Genomic DNA, 20,585 nt, shown 5'->3' on the forward strand with positions numbered 1-20,585 from the left:
GATATGTCCCATCAATACCTAATTTATTGAGTGTTTTTAGCATGAAGCATTGAATTTTGTCAAAGGCCTTTTCTGCATCTATTGAGATAATCATATGGTTTTTGTCTTTGGTTCTGTTTATATGCTGGATTACATTTATTGATTTGCATATGTTGAACCAGCCTTGCATCCCAGGGATGAAGCCCACTTGATCATGGTGGATAAGCTTTTTGATGTACTGCCGGATTCAGTTTGCCAGCATTTTAGTGAGGATTTTTGCATCAATGTTCATCAGTGATATTGGTCTAAAATTTTCTTTTTTTGTTGTGTCTCTGGCAGGCTTTGGTATCAGGATGATGCTGGCCTCATAAAATGAGTTAGGGAGGATTCCCTCTTTTTCTATTGATTGGAATAGGTTCAGAAGGAATGGTACCAGCTCCTCCTTGAACCTTGCCTCAATTTCAGAGCCTGTTATTGGTCTATTCAGAGATTCAACTTCTTCCTGGTTTAGTTTTGGGAGGGTGTATGTGTTAAGGAATTGATCCATTTCTTCTAGATTTTCTAGTTTATTTGCATAGAGGTGTTTATAGTATTCTCTGATGGTAGTTTGTATTTCTTTGAGATAGGTGGTGATATCCCCTTTATCATTTTTTATTGTGTCTATTTGATTCTTCTCTCTTTTCTTCTTTATTAGTCTTGCTAGTGGTCTATCAATTTTGTTGATCTTTTCAAAAAACGAGCTCCTGGATTCATTGATTTTTTGAAGGGTTTTTGTGTCTCTATTTCCTTCAGTTCTGCTCTGATCTTAGTTATTTCTCGCCTTCTGCTAGCTTTTGAATGTGTTTGCTCTTGCTTCTCTAGTTCTTTTAATTGTGATGTTAGGGTGCCAATTTTAGATCTTTCCTGCTTTCTCTTGTGGGCATTTAGTGCTATAAATTTCCCTCTACACACTGCTTTGAATGTGTCCTAGAGGTTCTGGTATGTTGTCTTTGTTCTCGTTGGTTTCAAAGAACACCTTTATGTCTGCCTTCATTTTGTTATGTACCCAGTAGTCATTCAGGAGTAGGTTGTTCAGTTTCCATGTAGTTGAGCAGTTTTGAGTGAGTTTCTTAATCCTGACTTCTAGTTTGATTGCACTGTGGTCTGAGAGACAAGTTTGTTATAATTTATGTTCTTTTACATTTGCTGAGGAGTGCTTTACTTCCAACTATGTGGTCAATTTTGGAACAAGTGTGGTGTGGTGCTGAGAAGAATGTATATTCTGTTGATTTGGGGTGGAGAGTTCTGTAGATGTCCATTAGGTCTGCTTGGTGCAGAGCTGAGTTCAAATCCTGGGTATCCTTGTTGACTTCCTGTCTCCTTGATCTGGCTAATGTTGACAGTGGGGTATTAAAGTCTCCCATTATTAATGTGTGGGAGTCTAAGTCTCTTTGTAGGTCACTCAGAACTTGCTTTATGAATCTGGGTGCTCCTGTATTGGGTGCATATATATTTAGATAGTTAGCTCTTCTTGTTGAATTGATCCCTTTACCATTATGTAACGGCCTTCTTTGTCTCTTTTGATCTTTGTTGGTTTAAAGTCTGTTTTATCAGAGACTAGTATTGCAACCCCTGCCTTTTTTTGTTTTCCATTTGCTTGGTAGATCTTCCTCCATCCTTTTATTTTGAGCCTATATGTGTCTCTGCACGTGAGATGGGTTTCTGAATACAGCACACTGATGGGTCTTGACTCTTTATCCAATTTGCCAGTCTGTGTCTTTTAATTGGAGCATTTAGCCCATTTACATTTAAGATTAATATTGTTATGTGTGAATTTGATCTTGTCATTACGATGTTAGCTGGTTATTTTGCTCGTTAGTTGATGCAGTTTCTTCCTAGCCTCGATGGTCTTTACAATTTGGCATGTTTTTGCAGTGGCTGGTACTGGTTGTTCCTTTCCATGTTCAGTGCTTCCTTCAGGAGCTCTTTTAGGGCAGGCGTGGTGGTGACAAAATCTCTCAGCATTTGTTTGTCTGTAAAGGATTTTATTTCTCCTTCACTTATGAAGCTTAGTTTAGCTGGATATGAAATTCTGTGTTGAAAATTCTTTTCTTTAAGAATGTGGAATATTGGCCCCCACTGTCTTCTGGCTTGGAGAGTTTCTGCCGAGAGATCAGCTGTTATTCTCATGGCCTTCACCTTGTGGGTAACCCGACCTTTCTCTCTGGCTGCCCTTAACATTTTTTCCTTCATTTCAACTTTGGTGAATCTGACAATTATGTGTCTTGGAGTTGCTCTTCTCAAGGAGTATCTTTGTGGTGTTCTCTGTATTTCCTGAATTTGAATGTTGGCCTGCCTTGCTAGATTGGGGAAGTTCTCCTGGATAATATCCTGCAGAGTGTTTTCCAACTTGGTTCCATTCTCCCCGTCACTTTCAGGTACACCAATCAGACGTAGATTTGGTCTTTTCACACAGTCCCATATTTCTTGGAGGCTGGGCTCATTTCTTTTTATTCTTTTGTCTCTAAACTTTTCTTCTCGCTTCATTTCATTCATTTGATCTTCCATCACTGATACCCTTTCTTCCAGTTGATTGAATCAGCTACTGAGGCTTGTGTAGTTCTCATGCCTTGGTTTTCACCTCCGTCCAGTTCTTTAAGGCCTTCTCTGCATTGGTTTTTCTAGTTAGCCATTCGTCTAATTTTTTTTCAAGGTGTTTAACTTCTTTGCCATGGGTTCGAACTTCCTCCTTTAGCTTGGAGTAGTTTGATCGTCTGAAGCCTTCTTCTCTCAACTCGTCAAAGTCATTCTCTGTCCAGCTTTGTTCCATTGCTGGTGAGGAGTTGTGTTCTTTTGGAGGAGAAGAGGCACTCTGATTTTTAGAGTTTCCAGTTTTTCTGCTCTGTTTTTTCCCCATCTTTGTGGTTTTATCTACTTTTGGTCTTTGATGATGGTGACATACAGATGGGGTGTTTTGGTGTGCATTTCCTTTCTGTTTGTTAGTTTTCCTTCTAACAGTCAGGACCCTCAGCTGCAGGTCTGCTGGAGTTTGCTGGAGGTCCACTCCAGACCCTGTTTGCCTGGGTATCAGCAGCGGAGCCTGCAGAACAGCAGATATTGGTGAACAGCAAATGTTGCTGCCTGATCGTTCCTCTGAAAGTTTTGTCTCAGAGGAGTACCCGGCCGTGTGAGGTGTCAGTCTGCCCCTACTGGGGGATGCCTCCCAGTTAGGCTACTCGGGGGTCAGGGACCCACTTGAGGAGGCAGTCTGTCCGTTCTCAGATCTCCAGCTGCATGCTGGGAGAACCATTACACTCTTCAAAGCTGTCTGACAGGGACATTTAAGTCTGCAGAGGATTCTGCTGCCTTTTGTTTGGCTATGCCCTGCCCCCAGAAGTGGAGTCTACAGAGGCAGGCAGGCCTCCTTGAGCTGCAGTGGGCTCCACCCAGTTTGAGCTTCTTGGCTGCTTTGTTTACCTACTGAAGCCTTGGCAATGGCGTGCACCCCTCCCCCAGCCTCGCTGCCGCCTTGCAGTTTGATCTCAGACTGCTGTGGTAGCAATGAGGGAGGCTCTGTGGGCATAGGACCCTCCGAGCCAGGCACGGGATATAATCTCCTGGTGTGCCGTTTGCTAAGACCATTGGAAAAGTGCAGTATTAGGGTGGGAGTGACCCGATTTTCCAGGTGCCATCTGTCACCCCTTTCTTTGACTAGGAAAGGCAATTCCCTGACCCCTTGTGCTTCCTGGGTAAGGTGATGCCTCGCCCTGCTTCAGCACAAGCTCGGTGCGCTGCACTTACTGTCCTGCACCCACTTTCTGACACTCCCCAGTGAGATGAACCCAGTACCTCAGTTGGAAATGCAGAAAACACCCGTCTTCTGCATCACTCATGCTGGGAGCTGTAGACTGGAGCTGTTCCTATTCAGCCATCTTGGCTCTCCTTTCAAATTATCTTATTTCTTTAGATTTTTTTCCATTGATTGCCATGAGTTTTTCTTGTAAAAACTCACTATCTGCAAATATGATAATTTTACCTATACTTTATAACTCTAATATCTTTCTCTTGTCTAATTGTGTTGCCTAGTATTTCCAGAATAATATTAAATAATGGTGGTGATTACAGACGTGTTTCTCACTAACAAAAATGCTCTATTGTATTCCCATTAAGTTTTTGGAAGTTAATATATTTTGTTATATGAAAAATGTGTTCATCTATTCCTTTTATATTTTTAAAGAATAAGTCTTAGCTTTTTAATGACATTTCAGTGTTCATGAAGATAAGCCATAATAGATATCTTTACCTTAACTATTTTAAGGTGCTGGAATCATGATGGTGAATATTTTACTTAGAATTTTTGTATTAATAGATATAAGTGAGATTGGGGCATAATTTTTGTATGTGTGCAATTTTTTCAAGATTTTCTATCAATATTATACTTGCTTCATGAACATAACTTAGAAGTTTCCCTCCTTTTTCTATGCTCTGAAACAGTTAAATAGCAATGACATTTTTATTTTTTTCTCTGTGTTTAATAAACTTTATATTCTTAGCGCAGTTTTGGAGTCACATCAAATTAAGCAGAAAGTATAGAGAGTTCCCACTTATCCTCAGCCCCCATGCAAAATAAAACCTCTTCCACTTTAAGTATTCCTCGCCAGAGAGTACATTTGTTATCATCAATGAACCTACGATGACACATCATTATTACCCAAAGTCCATAGTTTATATTAGGATTCATTCTTGGTGTTGCACATCCTGAGTTTTGACAAACATGTAATGACATTTATCCACCATCGTAGTATTGCACAGAATAGTTTTATTATCCTAAAACTACACTGTGCTCTGCCTACTCATTTATCCCCTCCTTCTAGCCCCGGCAACACTAATTTTCTTACTGATTCCGTAATATTGCCTTTTCCAGAATGCCATACTGTTGCAATAATACACTATGAAGCTTTTTCAGATTGGTCTCTTTCACTTAGTTATACGCATTTAAATTTCCTGCAAGTCTTTTCATGGTTTGCTAGCCCTTTTCTTTTTAGCGTTGAATAAAATTTCATTGTCTGTATGTACCACAGTTTATTTATCCATTCACCTGCTGAAGAACGTCTTGGTAATGTCCAAGTTTTAGCAATTATGAATAAAGCTACTATAAACATCCATTTGCAGGTTTTTGCATTGACATATAGTTTTGATTCATTTGGGTAAATACCAAGGAGCATGACTGCTGGATTGTATGGTAAAAGTATATTTAGTTTTGTAAGAAACTGTCAAACTGACTTCCAAAGTGGCCCTACTATTTTGAATTCCCACCAGCAATGAATAAGAGGTCCTGTTGCTCTACATATTTATTTGCCAGCATTTGGTGTTGTCAGTGTTCTGGATTTTGGCCATTCTAATGAGTGTGTAGGGGTATTTTATCTTAATTTGCATTCTCTAGTGGCATATAATGTGCAGCATCTTTTCATGTGCTTATTTGCCATCTGTATATCTTTTTTTGCCGAGGTGTCTTCAGGATTTTGCCCATATTTTAATCAGGTTGTTTCCTTATTGTTGAGTTTTAAAAGTAATTTGTATATTTTGGATAACAGTCTGTTATCAGATGTGTCTTTTGCAAATATTTTCTCTCATTCTGCAGCTTGACTTCTCATTCTCTTGACATTGTCTCCTGCAGAACATAAGTTCGTCATTTTAATGAAGTTCAGCTTATCAATTATTTCATTCATGGATCTTGCTTTTGGTCTCAAAAGTCATTGTCATACCCAAGATCATCCAGGTTTTCTCCTATGTTACCTTCTAACAGTTTTACAGTTTTGTGTCCGACATTTAGGCCTATGATACATTTTGAGCTAATTTTTGTGAAAGGTGTCTAGATTCCTTTTTTTGGATATGTGTGTCTAGTTGTTCCAGTAACATTTGCTGAAAAGACCATCTTTGCTTCATCGTGTTGCCTCTGCTCCTTTATCAAACATTGCATATATGTGGTCTATTTCTAGGTTCTTTTTTTGAATTTTAATCTTTTAAATTATACTTTAAGTTCTGGGGTACAAGTGCAGAATGTGCAAGTTTGTTACATACGTATACAGGTGCCATGGTGGTTTGCTGCACCCATCAACGTGTCTCCTATATAAGGTATTTCTCCTAATGCTATCCCTCCTCTAGCCTCTTCCACCCTGCATCAGGCCCCGATGTGTGATGTTCCCCCTTGCTGTGTCCATGTGTTCTCATTGTTCAGCTCCTACTTATGAGTGAGAACACGTGGTGTTTGGTTTTCTGTTCTTGTGTTAGTTTGCTGAGAATGATTGTTTCCAGCTTAATCCATGTCCCTGCAAAGGACATAAACTCATCCTTTTTTATGGCTGCATAGTATTCCATGGTGTATATGTGCCACATTTTCTTTATCCAGTCTACCATTGATGAGAATTTGGGTTGGTTCCAAGTCTTTGCTATTGTGAATAGTGCCACAATAAACATATGTGTGCATGTGTCTTTATAGTAGAATGATTTACAATCCTTTGGGTATATACCCAGTAATGGGATTGCTGGGTCAAATGGTATTTCTAGTTCTAAATCCTTGAGGAATCGCCACACTCTCTTCCACAATGGTTGAACTAATTTACACTCCCACCAACAGTGTGAAAGCCTTCCTATTTCTCCACATCCTCTCCAATATCTGTTGTTTCCTGACTTTATAATGATTGCCATTCTAACTGGTGTGAGATGGTATCTCACTGTGGTTTTGATTTGCATTTCTGATGACCAGTGATGATGAACATTTTTTCATATGTTTGTTGGCCGCATAAATGTCTTCTTTTGAGAAGTGTCTGATCATATTCTTTGCCACTTTTTGATGGGGTTGATTTTTTCTTGTAAATTTGTTAGAGTTCATTGTAGATTCTGGATATTAGCCCTTTGTCAGATGGGTAGATTGCAAAAATTTTCTCCCATTCTGTAGGTTGTCTGTTCACTCTGATGATAGTTTCTTTTGCTGTGCAGAAGCTCTTTAATTAGATCCCATTTGTCAATTTTGGCTTTTGTTGCCATTGCTTTTGGTGTTTTAGTTATGAAGTCTTTGCCCATGCCTATGTACTGAATAATATTGCCTAGGTTTTCTTCTAGGGTTGTTATGATTTTAGATCTTATGTTTAAGTCTTTAATCCATCTTGAGTTAATTTTTATATAAGGTATAAGAAAGGGGTCCAGTTTCAGTTTTCTGCATATGGCTAGCCAGTTTTCCCAACACCATTTATTAAGTAGGGAATCCTTTCCCCATTGCTTGTTTTTGTCAGGTTTGTGAAAGATCAGATGGTTGTAGATGTGTGGTGTTATTTCTGAGGCCTCTGTTCTGTTCCTTTGGTCTATAGATCCGTTTTGGTACCAGTATCATGCTATTTTGGTTACTGTAGCCTTGTAGTATAGTTTTGAAGTCAGGTAGCATGATGCCTCCAGCTTTGTTCTTCTTGCCCAGGATTGTCTTGGCTATGCGGGCTCTTTTTTGGTTCCATATAAAGTTTAAAGTAGTTTTTTCCAATTCTGTGAAGAAAGTCAATGATAGCTTGATGGAGATAGCATTGAATCTATAAATTAGTTTGGGCAGTATGGCCATTTTCACAATATTCATTCTTCCTATCCATGAGCATGGAATGTTTTTCCATTTTTTGTGTCCTCTCTTATTTCCTTGAACAGTGGTTTGTAGTTCTCCTTGAAGAGGTCCTTCACATCCCTTGTAAATTGTATTCCTAGGTATTTTATTCTCTTTGCAGCAATTGTGAATGGGCGTTCACTCATGATTTGACTCTCTGTCACTGGTGTATAGGAATGCTTGTGATTTCTGCACATTGATTTTGTATCTTGAGACTTTGCTTAAGTTGTTTATCAGCTTAAGGACATTTTGGGCTGAGACGATGGGGTTTTCTAAATATACAATCATGTCATCTGCAAACAGAGACAATTTGACTTCTTCTCTTCCTATATGAATACCCTTTATTGCCTTCTCTTGCCTGATTGCCTTAGCCAGAACTTCCAATACTATGCTGAATAGGAATGGTGAGAGAAGGCATCCATGTCTTCTGCCAGTTTTCAAAGGGAATGCTTCCAGTTTTTGCCCATTCAGTATGATATTGGTTGTGGGTTTGTCATAAATAGCTCTAATTATTTTGAGATATGTTCCATCAATATCTAGTTTATGGAGAGTTTTTAGCATGAAGGGCTGCTGAATTTTTTTGAAGGCCTTTTCTGTATCTACTGAGATAATCATGTGGTTTTTGTCTTTGGTTCTGTTTATGTGATGGATTACATTTACTGATTTGTGTACATTGAACCAGCCTTGCATCCCAGGGATGAAGCCGACTTGATCGTGGTGGATAAGCTTTTTGATGTGTTGCTGGATTCGGCTTGCCAACATTTTATTGAGGATTTTTGCATCGATTTTCATCAGGGATATTGGTCTGAAATTTTCTTTTTTTGTCGTGTCTCTGCCAGGTTTTGGTACCAGGATGATGCTGGCCTTATAAAATGAGTTAGGGAGGATTCCCTCTTTTTCTATTATTTGGAATAGTTTCAGAAGGAATGGTACCAGCCCCTCTTTGTACCTCTGGTAGAATTTGGCTGTGAATCCATCTGGTCCTGGACTCTTTTTGGTTGTAGGCTATTAATTACTGCCTCAATTTTAGAACTTGTTATTGGTCTACTCAGGGATTCGACTTCTTCCTGGTTTAGACTTCGGAGGGTGTATGTGTCCAGGAATTTATCCATTTCTTTTAGATTTTCTAGTTTATTTGCATAGAGGTGTTTATAGTATTCTCTGATGGTAGTTTGTATTTCTGTGGGATCGGTGGTGATATCCCCTGTAACATTTTTTATTGTGTCTACTTGATTCTTCTCTTTTCTTTTTTATTAGTCTGACTAGCAGTCTATTTTGTTAATCTTTTCAAAAAAAGCAGTTCCTGGAGTCATTGATTTTTTTGAAGGGTTTTTCTTGTCTCTATCTCTTTCAGTTCTGCTCTGATCTTAGTTATTTCTTGTCTTCTGCTAGCTTTTGAACTTGTTTGTTCTTGCTTCTCTAGCGATATTAGGGTATCAATTTTAGATCTTTCCTGCTTTCTCTTGTGGGCATTTAGTGCTATAAATTTCCCTCTACACATTGCTTTAAATGTGTCCCAGAGATTCTGGTAAATTGTGTCTTTGTTCTCATTGGTTTCAAAGAACTTATTTATTTCTGCCTTAATTTTGTTATTTACCCAGTAGTCATTCAGGAGCAGGTTGTTCAGTTTCCATGTAGTTGTGCGGTTTTGAGTTTCTTAATCCTGAGTTCTAATTTGATTGCACTGTGGTCTGAGAGACTGTTTGTTATGATTTCCGTTCTTTTGCATTTGCTGAGGAGTGTTTTACTTCCAATTAGATGGTCAGTTTTAGAATAAGTACGATGAAATGCTGAGGAGAACGTATATTCTGTTGATTTGGGGTGGAGAGTTCTGTAGATGTCTATTAGGTCCGTTTGGTCCTGAGCTGAGTTCAATTCCTGGATATCCTTGTTAACTTTCTGTCCCGTTGATCTGTCTAATATTGACAGTGGGGTGTTAAAGTCTCCACTATTATTATGTGGGAGTCTAAGTCTCTTTGTAGGTCTCTAAGAACATGCTTTAGGATCTGGGTGCTCCTGTATTGGGTGCATATATATTTAGGATAGTTAGATCTTCTTGTTGCATTGATCCCTTTACCTATTTCTAGGTTCTTTCTTCTGTTCTGTGGATCTGCTTGGCTATTCTCTGGTCATATCACACAATCTTGATTATGGTAAGTCTTGAAGTTGGGTTGTATCAGTCCTCCAACTTTGCTCTTCTCTTTCAATATTGATCTGCCTATCTGGGTCTTTCATCTTTCCACATCAAGTTTACAATCAGCTAGCCAGTCAATATCCAAAAAATAATTTGCTGGGATTTTGACTGGGATTGCATTGAATGCATAGATCAAGTTGGTTCCTTTTATCCTCCTGCTGCCAGAAGCAAAAGGGAATTTTTATCAGATATTTACAGTGAGAACCTGATATAGCTCCTGGAGTAAAACTCACAAAAGTGTGGAGTGCCTCCTATGACTGGGTCCTCCTGGAGTTTGTAACTCTCAGAGTTGTCTACACTGAGCCTCTAGCAGTTTATGAATTATGGTTCAGGGTTTCTTAGCTCATTACTGGTTCCGGCAGAGGTTTCTGCTCATGTATTTCTGCTCCAGTAAGTTGTAATTCTTTGTATCTTTCTGTCTCTCCAATTTTGGGGGAAGCATTTTGTGCTGTGGTCTCACTTATTTGATAGATCAAAGACATCTGATTTTTCAGTTTGTTCAGCTTTTTATTTGTTGTTAGAAGCAAGTGGCAACTATGTTTCTACATGCTAGACTGGAAACCAGAAGTCTCTATTTTCTAGAGTTAAAACTTCTCTGAGTAACAATTATGCTAGATTTTTAAAAATATTTATGCCATTGTATTTATTTAAACTCTTTATGAGTTTCACTGAAAATAATAGTCTTTGAATGGCCTTCTCTACTTCAAGATTATTTATTTTTATTTTTATCTCATTCTTTTATGATTTTCTTTCTTCATATCTTAATGCACCTGGAGGTTACTGAGTCGAATAGAATGAAGAGATCTAACCTTATCTTCCAATTGCCTGTTATCTAATGCTATCTCTTTAATAATCTGATATTACCCCAGTTTTGAAATTAGCCTTTATTGTAAATTAAATCGTTATATTTTTCTGCTTTATTTGTTTTGTTCCACTGATCCGCTACACACTCCATAGTCACATAGAACTTTCTAATTTATTTTGATTTTAAAATATATATATTTATATTTGGCTGCGCAAGTCCCATCCTTCCACCATTAGTTAATCTTCATTTTTAAAGTTTGGCTGATTTTACAAGCTTAATCTTCCTAATAAATTGGAATATTTAATATAATTTTTCAGATTAATTCCATGAGTCATGGATGTTTTGAAGCCAAATCAATTATTGTATTGAATTACAGATGTTTTTAGTTGCAAACAACTAGAAAGCCAAGTCACACTGGTTTAAGACAATAATTGAACCAATGGCCCTTAAAATTCCAGCAGTGAGGTGGACTTCCCATGCCATTCAAATAAAGCACCAGCTCAGTTTCTCCAGGACTCCTGAGGCCCTGCCCTGTCTTCAAAGGCTGTCTTCCTTCGGTCACCAGATGACTGCCAGCAGCAACGTCAGCCATGTGCTTTCTTGGTAACATCCATGCAGAAGAAAAGATACTGCTTTTCACAAGCACCTAACAAAAGTCCTGAGCTTTGCTCAGGGTAGCCTATGCTAACCCTACCCATTCTTCAAAGTTCATAGTGAATTTTGCTTCCTCCATCAATCCTCCTAAGTTATTGTATCCTCAATGTTCCTTTCCTCTGCAGAAATATTAGCATGTGTATTAGTCTGTTCTGATGCTGTTAATAAAGACATACCCAAGACTGGGTAATTTATAAAAGAAAGATGTTTAATTGACTCACAGTTCCACATGGCTGGGGAGGCCTCACACTCATGGCAGAAGGCAAAGGAGGAACAAAGTCACATCTTACATGGTGGCAGGCAAGAGAGCTTGTGGCGGGGAACTCCCATTTATAAAACCATCAGATCTGGAGACTTATTCACTACCATGAGAACAGTATGGGGGATACTGCCCCCATGATTCAATTATCTCCACCTGGCCCCACCCTTGACATGTGGGGATTATTACAATTCAAGGTGAGATTTGGGTGGGGACACAGCCAAACCATATCAGCATGTGATGTATATTCACCTAATCCTCTCCTGAGGATTAGACCTCCCTTAGCTAGTCACTGTGACCTGGGAAAATGAGGTTGCACTGACTGGTACATACTCCCAATCACTGCCTACCTTTGGATCTAGAGATGGAGTCATTTCAAACCAAACCAGCGAGCTACTATAAAATAGGAAGAATTGAATAAACACTGGGACTAACCATGATGTCCACTGCCTTTAGCCAATGAAAACCTTTTATAATTAAACAATGCCCCGTGGATATTTCAACTTTCATATGGCATAGCAGTACACAACTGTCTAAACTATGCACACACTTCCACATACATGAACACAATCTATGTGAGCCCAATAACTAGAACAAAGAGGGGAGAAGGCCATATCAAAGTAGTGAAGATACTGGTAAACTGGAAGTACAAATAATGTTATGATTGAACCTATAATTCATTGTCCTAGGTAGAACAGTATACTTTTATGCCTTACTGCTCACAAGCCACAGACTACTGATAGCCACCACCTCTGTATTTATTCAAAATCACTCTTTTACTCTTTCTTCTCAAAGACACAACTCCTGAAACCTCATTCAGTTTTTATTGATGCTTCATTATTTCCTGCCAGCATATTTATAAAATATTTTCTTTAGTTGACGTTTGCATGTTATTTTTATTTGGTCAGGGTACATGTATATACATTTCTTCCCCCAAATATTCCAAGCCTTCTTAGAGGCAAAGCCATATACTAAACTAATCTGTCTGTCGAACCCCCTACCAGGGAGCTTAAAATGACTACTGTATTTTAAGTTTTATTCAATAAATATTCATCAAGCGAAACACATCATCATCTGAATAAAATGTATTATGGATAATTATAAGTGGCAAGCAGACTATTAAACTAGAATTTATGAACTTTATATTCCTCCAAAGTAGATTCCTACTGTTCCCATAACATGTCTTGCCTTCATTGTTTTTCTTTTCAAATTCAACTCAATTGAACAATCATTTATTTAAAGATGTTAAGGATACAAATATAATTACTAAATTACTTTGTCCTCAAGGGGTTTACAGTCTAGTCATTTAATCTCCCTTCTTAGAATGCCTCCCCACCGTCTTCTGCCTATGCTAAGCATACCCCTTCTTCAAAGTCCATAGTGAATTTTACTTCCTCCATCAAGCCTTCCTAAGCTATTTTATCCTCAATATTTCTTCCTTCTGCAGAATTGTTAGCATGTGATATATATTCATCTAATCCTCCACTTAATCTTCAGTAATTTTAATGTAGCTGTGAATCTCAACTGTTTCTGAGTCACACAGGGTTGCATTACGAAAGAGCAGAAATTGAGTTTAGTTAAAAAGAAAGAAGGAAAATGGGCTGTGAAGAATAAGTCTTACTGGAAGAAAGCCATTTTAGACTGCTAAGGCAAACTCCTCCCTCTTGAGGAGTTACTAACCTAGAAACACCACGATCTCAGCCAGCTTTCTCAGGGAGATAAGGAATCATCTGGGAGAGGAGGTCCTGGGCCAGCCAACTTGCTTTAAATGATAGGGTCAGATTTACCCTCTTCACAGCTACAGTTAATCAGGCTGATTATAATGCCCTCTCCACTACCAAACAAAAAATCCTCTTCCTCTTTCTTGATGAGTTCTAAAATCTCTTTAACAAGATTGGGATGGGGAGTGGGAAGACAATGTTCATTTAACAATTGGAGACTTAAGTGTAGTGCATGGTTGAGTCAGTACTTCACTATGACTGAGTTCCAGTTAACACGTAATTAATCAATCATCAAATGTAAATTGTATATTATTATTTCTCAGCTTTACTGCAAGATAGGAAAGAAGAAAGGAAAGGAGAGAGATGGGGAAGGAAAGGCTATCAGGAGACCAAAAGGTGTGTGATGGGGAGAAGCTACCATCAGAAAAAGAGGTCCAACTTCAGGTAGAATTGGCTCTATTTACTGACAAGAGTGCTAAGACCAATAGAAGCTATAACTGAAGAGTTTGGATCAGGAAGCTACCAAAGCAAATAACTCTACTTGGTATAATTTAAGTTTTTTCCCCCTGTAATTTATTTCTTACCATTAATAGTTTCATACAGAGGAGCTACAGTTCACATGCAATTCATAAGAAATATAAATATTTGTCATATTCGCCTTCTTCCATTCCAAAGTTATAAACCTTTTATTTTAATTTACTATAAATGTGTCCTTTAGTTATCTTTTTAAATATACATTCTTTCGTGGAAAATATTGAGGTCAATATCATAGCACACAAAGCTGTCTCCCTACAAAATGTCCCCTAGATGCTTCATATACACTATAAGGTAGACCATTGATCTAGTTCAGAGTGGTGTATCCGGATTTGTCATCTAAGTGAATTTTAACATAGAAGACACTAGAGAAGATGACCGCTGCCAAACTGAATTTTAAATCACTGAACATTATATTCACCATGCAGAAGTGGATAATCATTCTTGGGAGAAAACCAGAAGTCTATCTCCGAAAAATGAAATTTAACATATAGAAGAAATTTTTTTAAAATTGAGAAAACATACTCTGTGTTGATCATAGGATAAAATTACAGTCAATTACAAGTAACATAATTCCATGGGTACATTTTCCATTGTATCAATTACTGCGGAGCAGCTTCACATCTGGAAAAGAAAAGTTGTGGTTACTGAAAATTCATATTTGAAAACTATTTCTTACCTGTGTAGTGAAGAGCTCAATAAGAGACATTTTCAACATGTCTTAACCTTATAAAAATCTTAAGAACTATTATGTCAAGAAATTTTTTTGAAAAAATAAAACCCTCTCTATTCATCAAATAGTCAATCTAAACACTTATTGATTGTATTCCAGTTACATAGTAACTATACAGTAAGCTGGAAGTATAGTGACCCCAAACAAAAATAAAAAGTTAGTGTCAAAAGTCTACACAGGACTCAATTAGTTTTATCTTATCACCTGTATATGTCTTCCAACTGCAGATTAAAGTCTTGAAGCTTCTTTTGATATTTCTGTGTAAACTTATAGAACTCACTGAGAATTGAAGATTTCAAATCAGGGTATGGGCATTCCAAACTTTCTAATTCAATGGGCAGTTCACTAAGCGGGTTAGTCTTTTCTTCCAAAGAATGATCTAGAATCTGAAAAAAAGTATATGATTATTTTATTTAACATAAATGACAAATTGATAAACACATAAATTACTAGCCACATCACACTTACCTTTATACTCCAGTCTGAAAGATCATTTTCTATTCTCTGTTGCTCCAGCCTAAGTCTTTCAAAGACAGTTTTCAATTGTTTCTTCACAAAGTCAACCTATAGGACATTTGGAACAAGTAGTAGGCAAATTATTGCAATTCATTCCATATTTATATTTAAAGACACAATAATTATTCTCAAAAGCCAATCAGTGATGAAGTTTAAAGACCTGTGGAAGAGAGTTAAAGAGATGCCAGCCAGGTAGGCAGTGCTCATCAGACAAATGAGCTGCGATGAGGCTTCTAGACATCCCAAAAATAAGCTAAGAAAGTACAGTGCAGTCACAGTCACTCTGCACCCACCTTTTTATTTTCTCTGTGGTAATGCAGAGAACTTACCAGATGTTTCTGCTCCAATCACCCCTTCCTTCCCTTGCATTCTTGCCTCTAATCCCCAGCTGGGCATACATTTATATTTTTTATGAGTATTTATAAAAGCAATATAACATTACAGAATAACTGAAAAATAGAAAAAACCACCTAAATTTTTATCAAACACAGCACACCTATACTCAAGAAGTTTATGCTCAATTGAGGGGAAGCAGTTGACAAACTAATAAAAAAATATGTAAGAAAGGGTCAGGAGTAGGAAGGCAATGTCAAAATAGGGTGGTGTGATAGGGAGTGACTGTGGCTTCTCAGCACAGGCCTCTCAGACAAGAGGACATTTGAGCCAAGATCTAAATGGCAAAGAGTCACATCAACAGGACAGAGGAAATAGCCAGTACAGGAATGGGCCTGGCATGTCGGAGAAACAGAAAGAAGGCCAGCCTGGGTGTGACTGAGCTTTTATGGCAAAGTGGAAATGTCAGGTAGCAGATGTGATTGAAGAAGCAAAAAGGGGGCTAGGTGGATAGAAGGACTTATGTACTCACAGGAGCCCCTGGGGAATTTCAGCAACAGATGACTTAATCCCCCTGTGCTGGGGTAAGATCCCAGGATGCACTGGGAGGAGAGGCAAGAATGAAAGCAGGGAAGCCAGTTATGAGGCCACTGGAACATTCCAGACAAGAAATGAGGGTGCTCGACAGAGTTCAGGCAAGTGTTTAAAATATTTAGTGGACAGAATTAGCTGCCCTTCTATTTAAATATTATTTATGTATTAATATTAACTAATATACAAGTCACACGTTTGTTTCTTATCTCAAACTCTTCTAGTTGGGACAAAAATGAAATATTACATTATGGAAAATAAAGGTAACATACTAACCTCTTCCAATACTTTTACGGAGTTAAACTCAATATGTGGGTGTGAATGCTGCAAAGTGTGACGCTGTCTGTATTTTAGATCTGCTCTCAGCTGCTGAATAGGATTTATTATATTTTTAAGATATGTGCACCATTGTTCTGATAGCTCTTGCTCTATGGTGAAACAAAATTGAATTAAAGGAACACATTATTATTTTAAGTGTCTCCAAAAACAGATCATTAGAGTACAGATTTATTTGGGGATTTCCTTAGAAAAAAACAAATGGCAGTTAATATTAAAAGAACATGAAGTGAGTGGCCCATTCTCATTCTTCAAAATAAAACTCCCTTTTAAATATAGGATCAAAAAAATCTTACCAAAATTTGTAAGGTCACAAAGACATTCGTTTCCAATGTTCTCTTCATTGAGAAGGGATTTTATTTCAGATTCCATTTTATATCTGAAATAGATGTGATCTCAATAAATGTTACAATCATAAACATACATCTAGGTTTTTTAAAAAATAACCAAAGAGATATTTAGTCTAATATGGCTTTGTCATCTGTTCATTTAAACCATGTACTAAATTCCTAACATGGCTTGAGTCGTTGCTAGACACTGAGGTAGATGCATAGGCTCAGGCAGAAGAAACAGTGTGAGCAAAGGCCAGCCCACAGCAGGTCCTGGCATTGCATGTGGAGAGGACCCAGAGCATTGGGAAGCACTGAAGGTCAGTAGGCTGACCTCACTTCCTCAGATCCGTGTTTCAGAAAGATTCCCAAGACAACAAGATAGAGCAGAAGGAGATGTGAGCAATAGAGATGGAAGATGAAGAGGAGGGTATCAGACAAATCTAGACCAACAAGGAGGTAATTTTAAAAGTTCAGAAAGGATGAGACCCTGAATTACAGAGGAAGAAGTATACTTTATTTTTAATATACTAATAAGAGCAACAAATCTTCATGAGCTTATATATGTATACATACGTATGTACACATACATATACGTATGTATACATATATATGTGTATGTATATACTAATAAGAGCAACAAATCTTCATGAGCTTATATATGTATACATATGTGTACATACGTATTTTTTTTTTTTTTTGGACTGAGTCTCGCTTGATCGCCCAGGCTGGAGTGCAGTGGCACAATCTCGGTTCACTGCAACCTCCGTCTCCTGAGTTCAAGTGATTCTCGTGCCTAAGCCTCCCGAGTAGGTGGAACTACAGGCATGTGACACCACACCTAGCTAATATGTGTGTGTGTGTATTTTTATTAGAGACAGGGTTTCACTATGTGGGCCAGGCTGGTCTTGAACTCCTGACCTCAGGTGATCCGCACACCTTGGCCTCCCAAAGTGCCAGGATTACAGGTGTGAGTCACCACACCTGGCCTACATATTTTTAAAATATAGTCATTTTTTAGAATAAAACCATAACTAACTCTAAGTGGGCATCCAAAAATATTATAGTCTACCCCTTGCTTATGGCAGATTCGATTAAATCATATAAAAGAGTTTTATGATTATTACAGTATTAAAATGGTATAATATAAAAAAGCAGCAATTATAATCCTTTAATATAATTATTATTTTAATTTTTCCAGATAAGTTTCTAGCCCTTATCTAAATGTTGATATATTTTACATGGTCATAATATGGCATATTTAACATTTTATGTTGTGGGATTTTTTTTTTTTTTTTACTAACACTAGTTTTTTTTTAGATATTTCTAAATAGTTTTCATAATTATCATTTAATGACTCCATAGTATTCCACTTTATGTACGTGTCATTATTTTCTTTTTTTTTTTTTTTTTTTTTTTTGAGGAGTCTTGCTGGGTCGCCCGGCCTGAAGTGCAATGGCGTGATCTCGACTCACTGCAACCTCCACCTCCCGGGTTCAAGCAATTCTCCTACCTCAGCCTCCCAAGTAGCTGGGACTACAGGTGCGCACCACCACGCCTGGCTAATTTTTGTATTTTTAGCAGAGACAGGGTTTCACCATGTTGGCTAGGCTAGTCTCAAACTCCTGACCTCAGGTGATCCACCTGCCTCGGCCTCCCAAAGTGCTGTGTCATAATTTTCTAAGCCAATTTACATGGGACAAGGTTTTGGTTTTTGTTTAAATGTATAAAGGAGGGGTGATATTGTAAGTGATACCTCACTGTCTATTTTTCCAGCAGGTAGTTTCTGCCAGAAATATTTTTAAGAACACATTTGCAACTGTTACATGGAGGATGAGTGCATAATGGTTGAGTCAAACCAGAAGTTATTCCAGAACAGATTTGTTTAACCAAAAACACAGCACTTAAAAACCATCTAGCTCGGCACCCAGAAAGTCATAACAGAGCATACTAACTGCCAAAAAATGAAGATATGGGTAATTTTTGATGTTCTGAGGAGACTGATTCTCCACTTAGAACTTTGGCACCTTTCTGGAAGGATAAGAATCTATACCAAGGTAGACACCTGAAGGCTCAAAAATGCCCTTCACCAGGGTGTCTTATCTGCTGGTGGTTGCACTGAGTAGATTAATACATCATCTGGGCAAACGAGCACACAAAAACTTAAGGGATTCTTTGTGGTACCAGAATGAAACGAGGGAGAAAGTGCCTCTGGAGAAGTGTGTCAAAAACCTCAAGGGGTATAGTTTGATTAAGCATAACACAATTTAAATAAAACTGTATAAATGTAAATATTAAACATAATTTTACGTTTGAAAATTTTGTCTAGTTTTCTTAGTACAGATTTCAAAGAATCAAAGTTTGGCAACATGTTTTCATTTTGTTTTGCTGTTTTTAGACATGGGGTCTCACGATGTTGCCCATGCTAGTGTGCAGTGGCTGTTCACGAGTGCAATCATAATGTACTGAAGACTTGAACACCTAGGCTGAAGTGATCCTCCTGCCTCAGCCTCCCACGTAGCTGGGACTACTGATATGCACCACCACACCCTGGCAAAATTTCTTTTATTTTTGCCAGCAAGGCTAGACCAATTGCATCTCAGGTGATGTAAACAGAACCCTGTAGAAAAAGGAAAAAGCTACTCAACTCCAAGGTCATAGAGCACAGAAGTTAGGGGCAAATGTTCCAATCCCAGCTCCACACAGACTAGGCTATTTATGATCTACAAATTAACTTTCATCATCTGAGACTCAAGATTCTCATCTGTAAAACTGAGAGAGCAATAACGACTACTTTGTAGGGTCGTTGTAAATATTAAAGGAGATAAAACATGTAAAGGACTTAACATACTCAGTTGGTGCAAAAATAATTGTGGCTTTTGCCCAACCTAATATTACCTGGCACATATTAAATTACCTAACAAATGTTAGGTGTTATTGTAAGCCCTTATCCTCCGCCTGCCTGAGATTCTTAAATGTTGTCTTTTATGGTAAGGCATAGAATCTTACTTATTAAAAGGGGATGTCGATTTCTAAAGGTTGACAAACACTGTTAGGACTTTAACTACTTCTAATTTGTTGGTGGCCCTAAATTCTCCACAAGGTAGTCATTTCTCTAACTTATCTCCTATTGCTGTTAGCTTTTAGTTGCACCGAACACAAATTGAAATTAGTCTGCATTCTAGAATAACATAGAAACTTATCCTGGAATTCTTCGTTTTGTCCAATTTTCAGCCCTTACAAGTTCTGAGACATTAAGGTTATCATTACTTAAGTGTTCCTCACCTCCATTTTCTTTGTGTCATTCCAAGTCAGCCAAAAGAATTATTTCCCATAATGATATGTATACACCTCTTCTACATAGCTTAAGAACAACTTAATATACACATTAAGAAAGACGTGGAATAGCCAAGATTTAAAAAAAACAAAAAACTTTACCCAGTGTCTTCCTTTACACTTGAATTTGAATCAGTGAACACCACAATTAAAGCTTCCTAATGGTTTTCCTTTTTGTCATGTTTCAAGTTATGCACATTTTCAAAAAAAAAATTTCAATAGGCTCAAACATTCACTCCATAAAAGGTGACTTTAGAGGGATAAGATGGGTCTAATTTCATTGTATTTAAAGTAGCTGTATGGTGATGAAGTCCATATAACTTTGTTTTTCTATGTTTTAAGTTACACAATAATGTAAAACCACTTTCAATTATAAGCCTTCTACTTCACATAAAGGAGTCACCTGCCAGAATAAGAAACTCATCAACATGAAAAAGACCTAAGTCAAAAGTAACGTTAATGGCATTTAGAAACTTTACTTAGAATAAGACCACAGAAATTAACTATTTTGATATAAAATAAATGCTTTAAAATGCACATTTTAGAAGCACACTTTATAAATATCATCATTAAAACAAGTATACAAGCTATAAATGAAGGAGAAACACATCTGCCTTCTCTTTTTGCCTTGACCTTTGAAA

The 20,585-nt window shown here is 37.6% G+C and overlaps 1 protein-coding gene across 6 annotated transcripts in view; it reads right to left on the reverse strand.

Annotated features, from left to right (window-relative positions):
* Nucleotides 1–20,585, reverse strand: part of CCDC148 (coiled-coil domain containing 148) — a 291,643-nt gene that overhangs the window by 168,224 nt on the left and 102,834 nt on the right. For all 6 annotated transcript variants that reach the window (XM_055380204.2, XM_055380203.2, XM_031008918.3 and 3 more), the window contains 4 exons: nucleotides 16,576–16,658; nucleotides 16,220–16,371; nucleotides 14,972–15,067; nucleotides 14,708–14,889 (listed from right to left, as the gene is read on the reverse strand). In XM_055380204.2, coding sequence (XP_055236179.1) covers nucleotides 14,708–14,889; nucleotides 14,972–15,067; nucleotides 16,220–16,371; nucleotides 16,576–16,651 — 506 coding nt within the window. In that variant the 5' untranslated portion in view covers nucleotides 16,652–16,658. The remainder of the gene's footprint in view (nucleotides 1–14,707; nucleotides 14,890–14,971; nucleotides 15,068–16,219; nucleotides 16,372–16,575; nucleotides 16,659–20,585) is intronic.

The sequence above is a fragment of the Gorilla gorilla genome, chromosome 11 (genome assembly GCF_029281585.2).
Source record: "Gorilla gorilla gorilla isolate KB3781 chromosome 11, NHGRI_mGorGor1-v2.1_pri, whole genome shotgun sequence".
Taxonomy (NCBI): domain Eukaryota; kingdom Metazoa; phylum Chordata; class Mammalia; order Primates; family Hominidae; genus Gorilla; species Gorilla gorilla.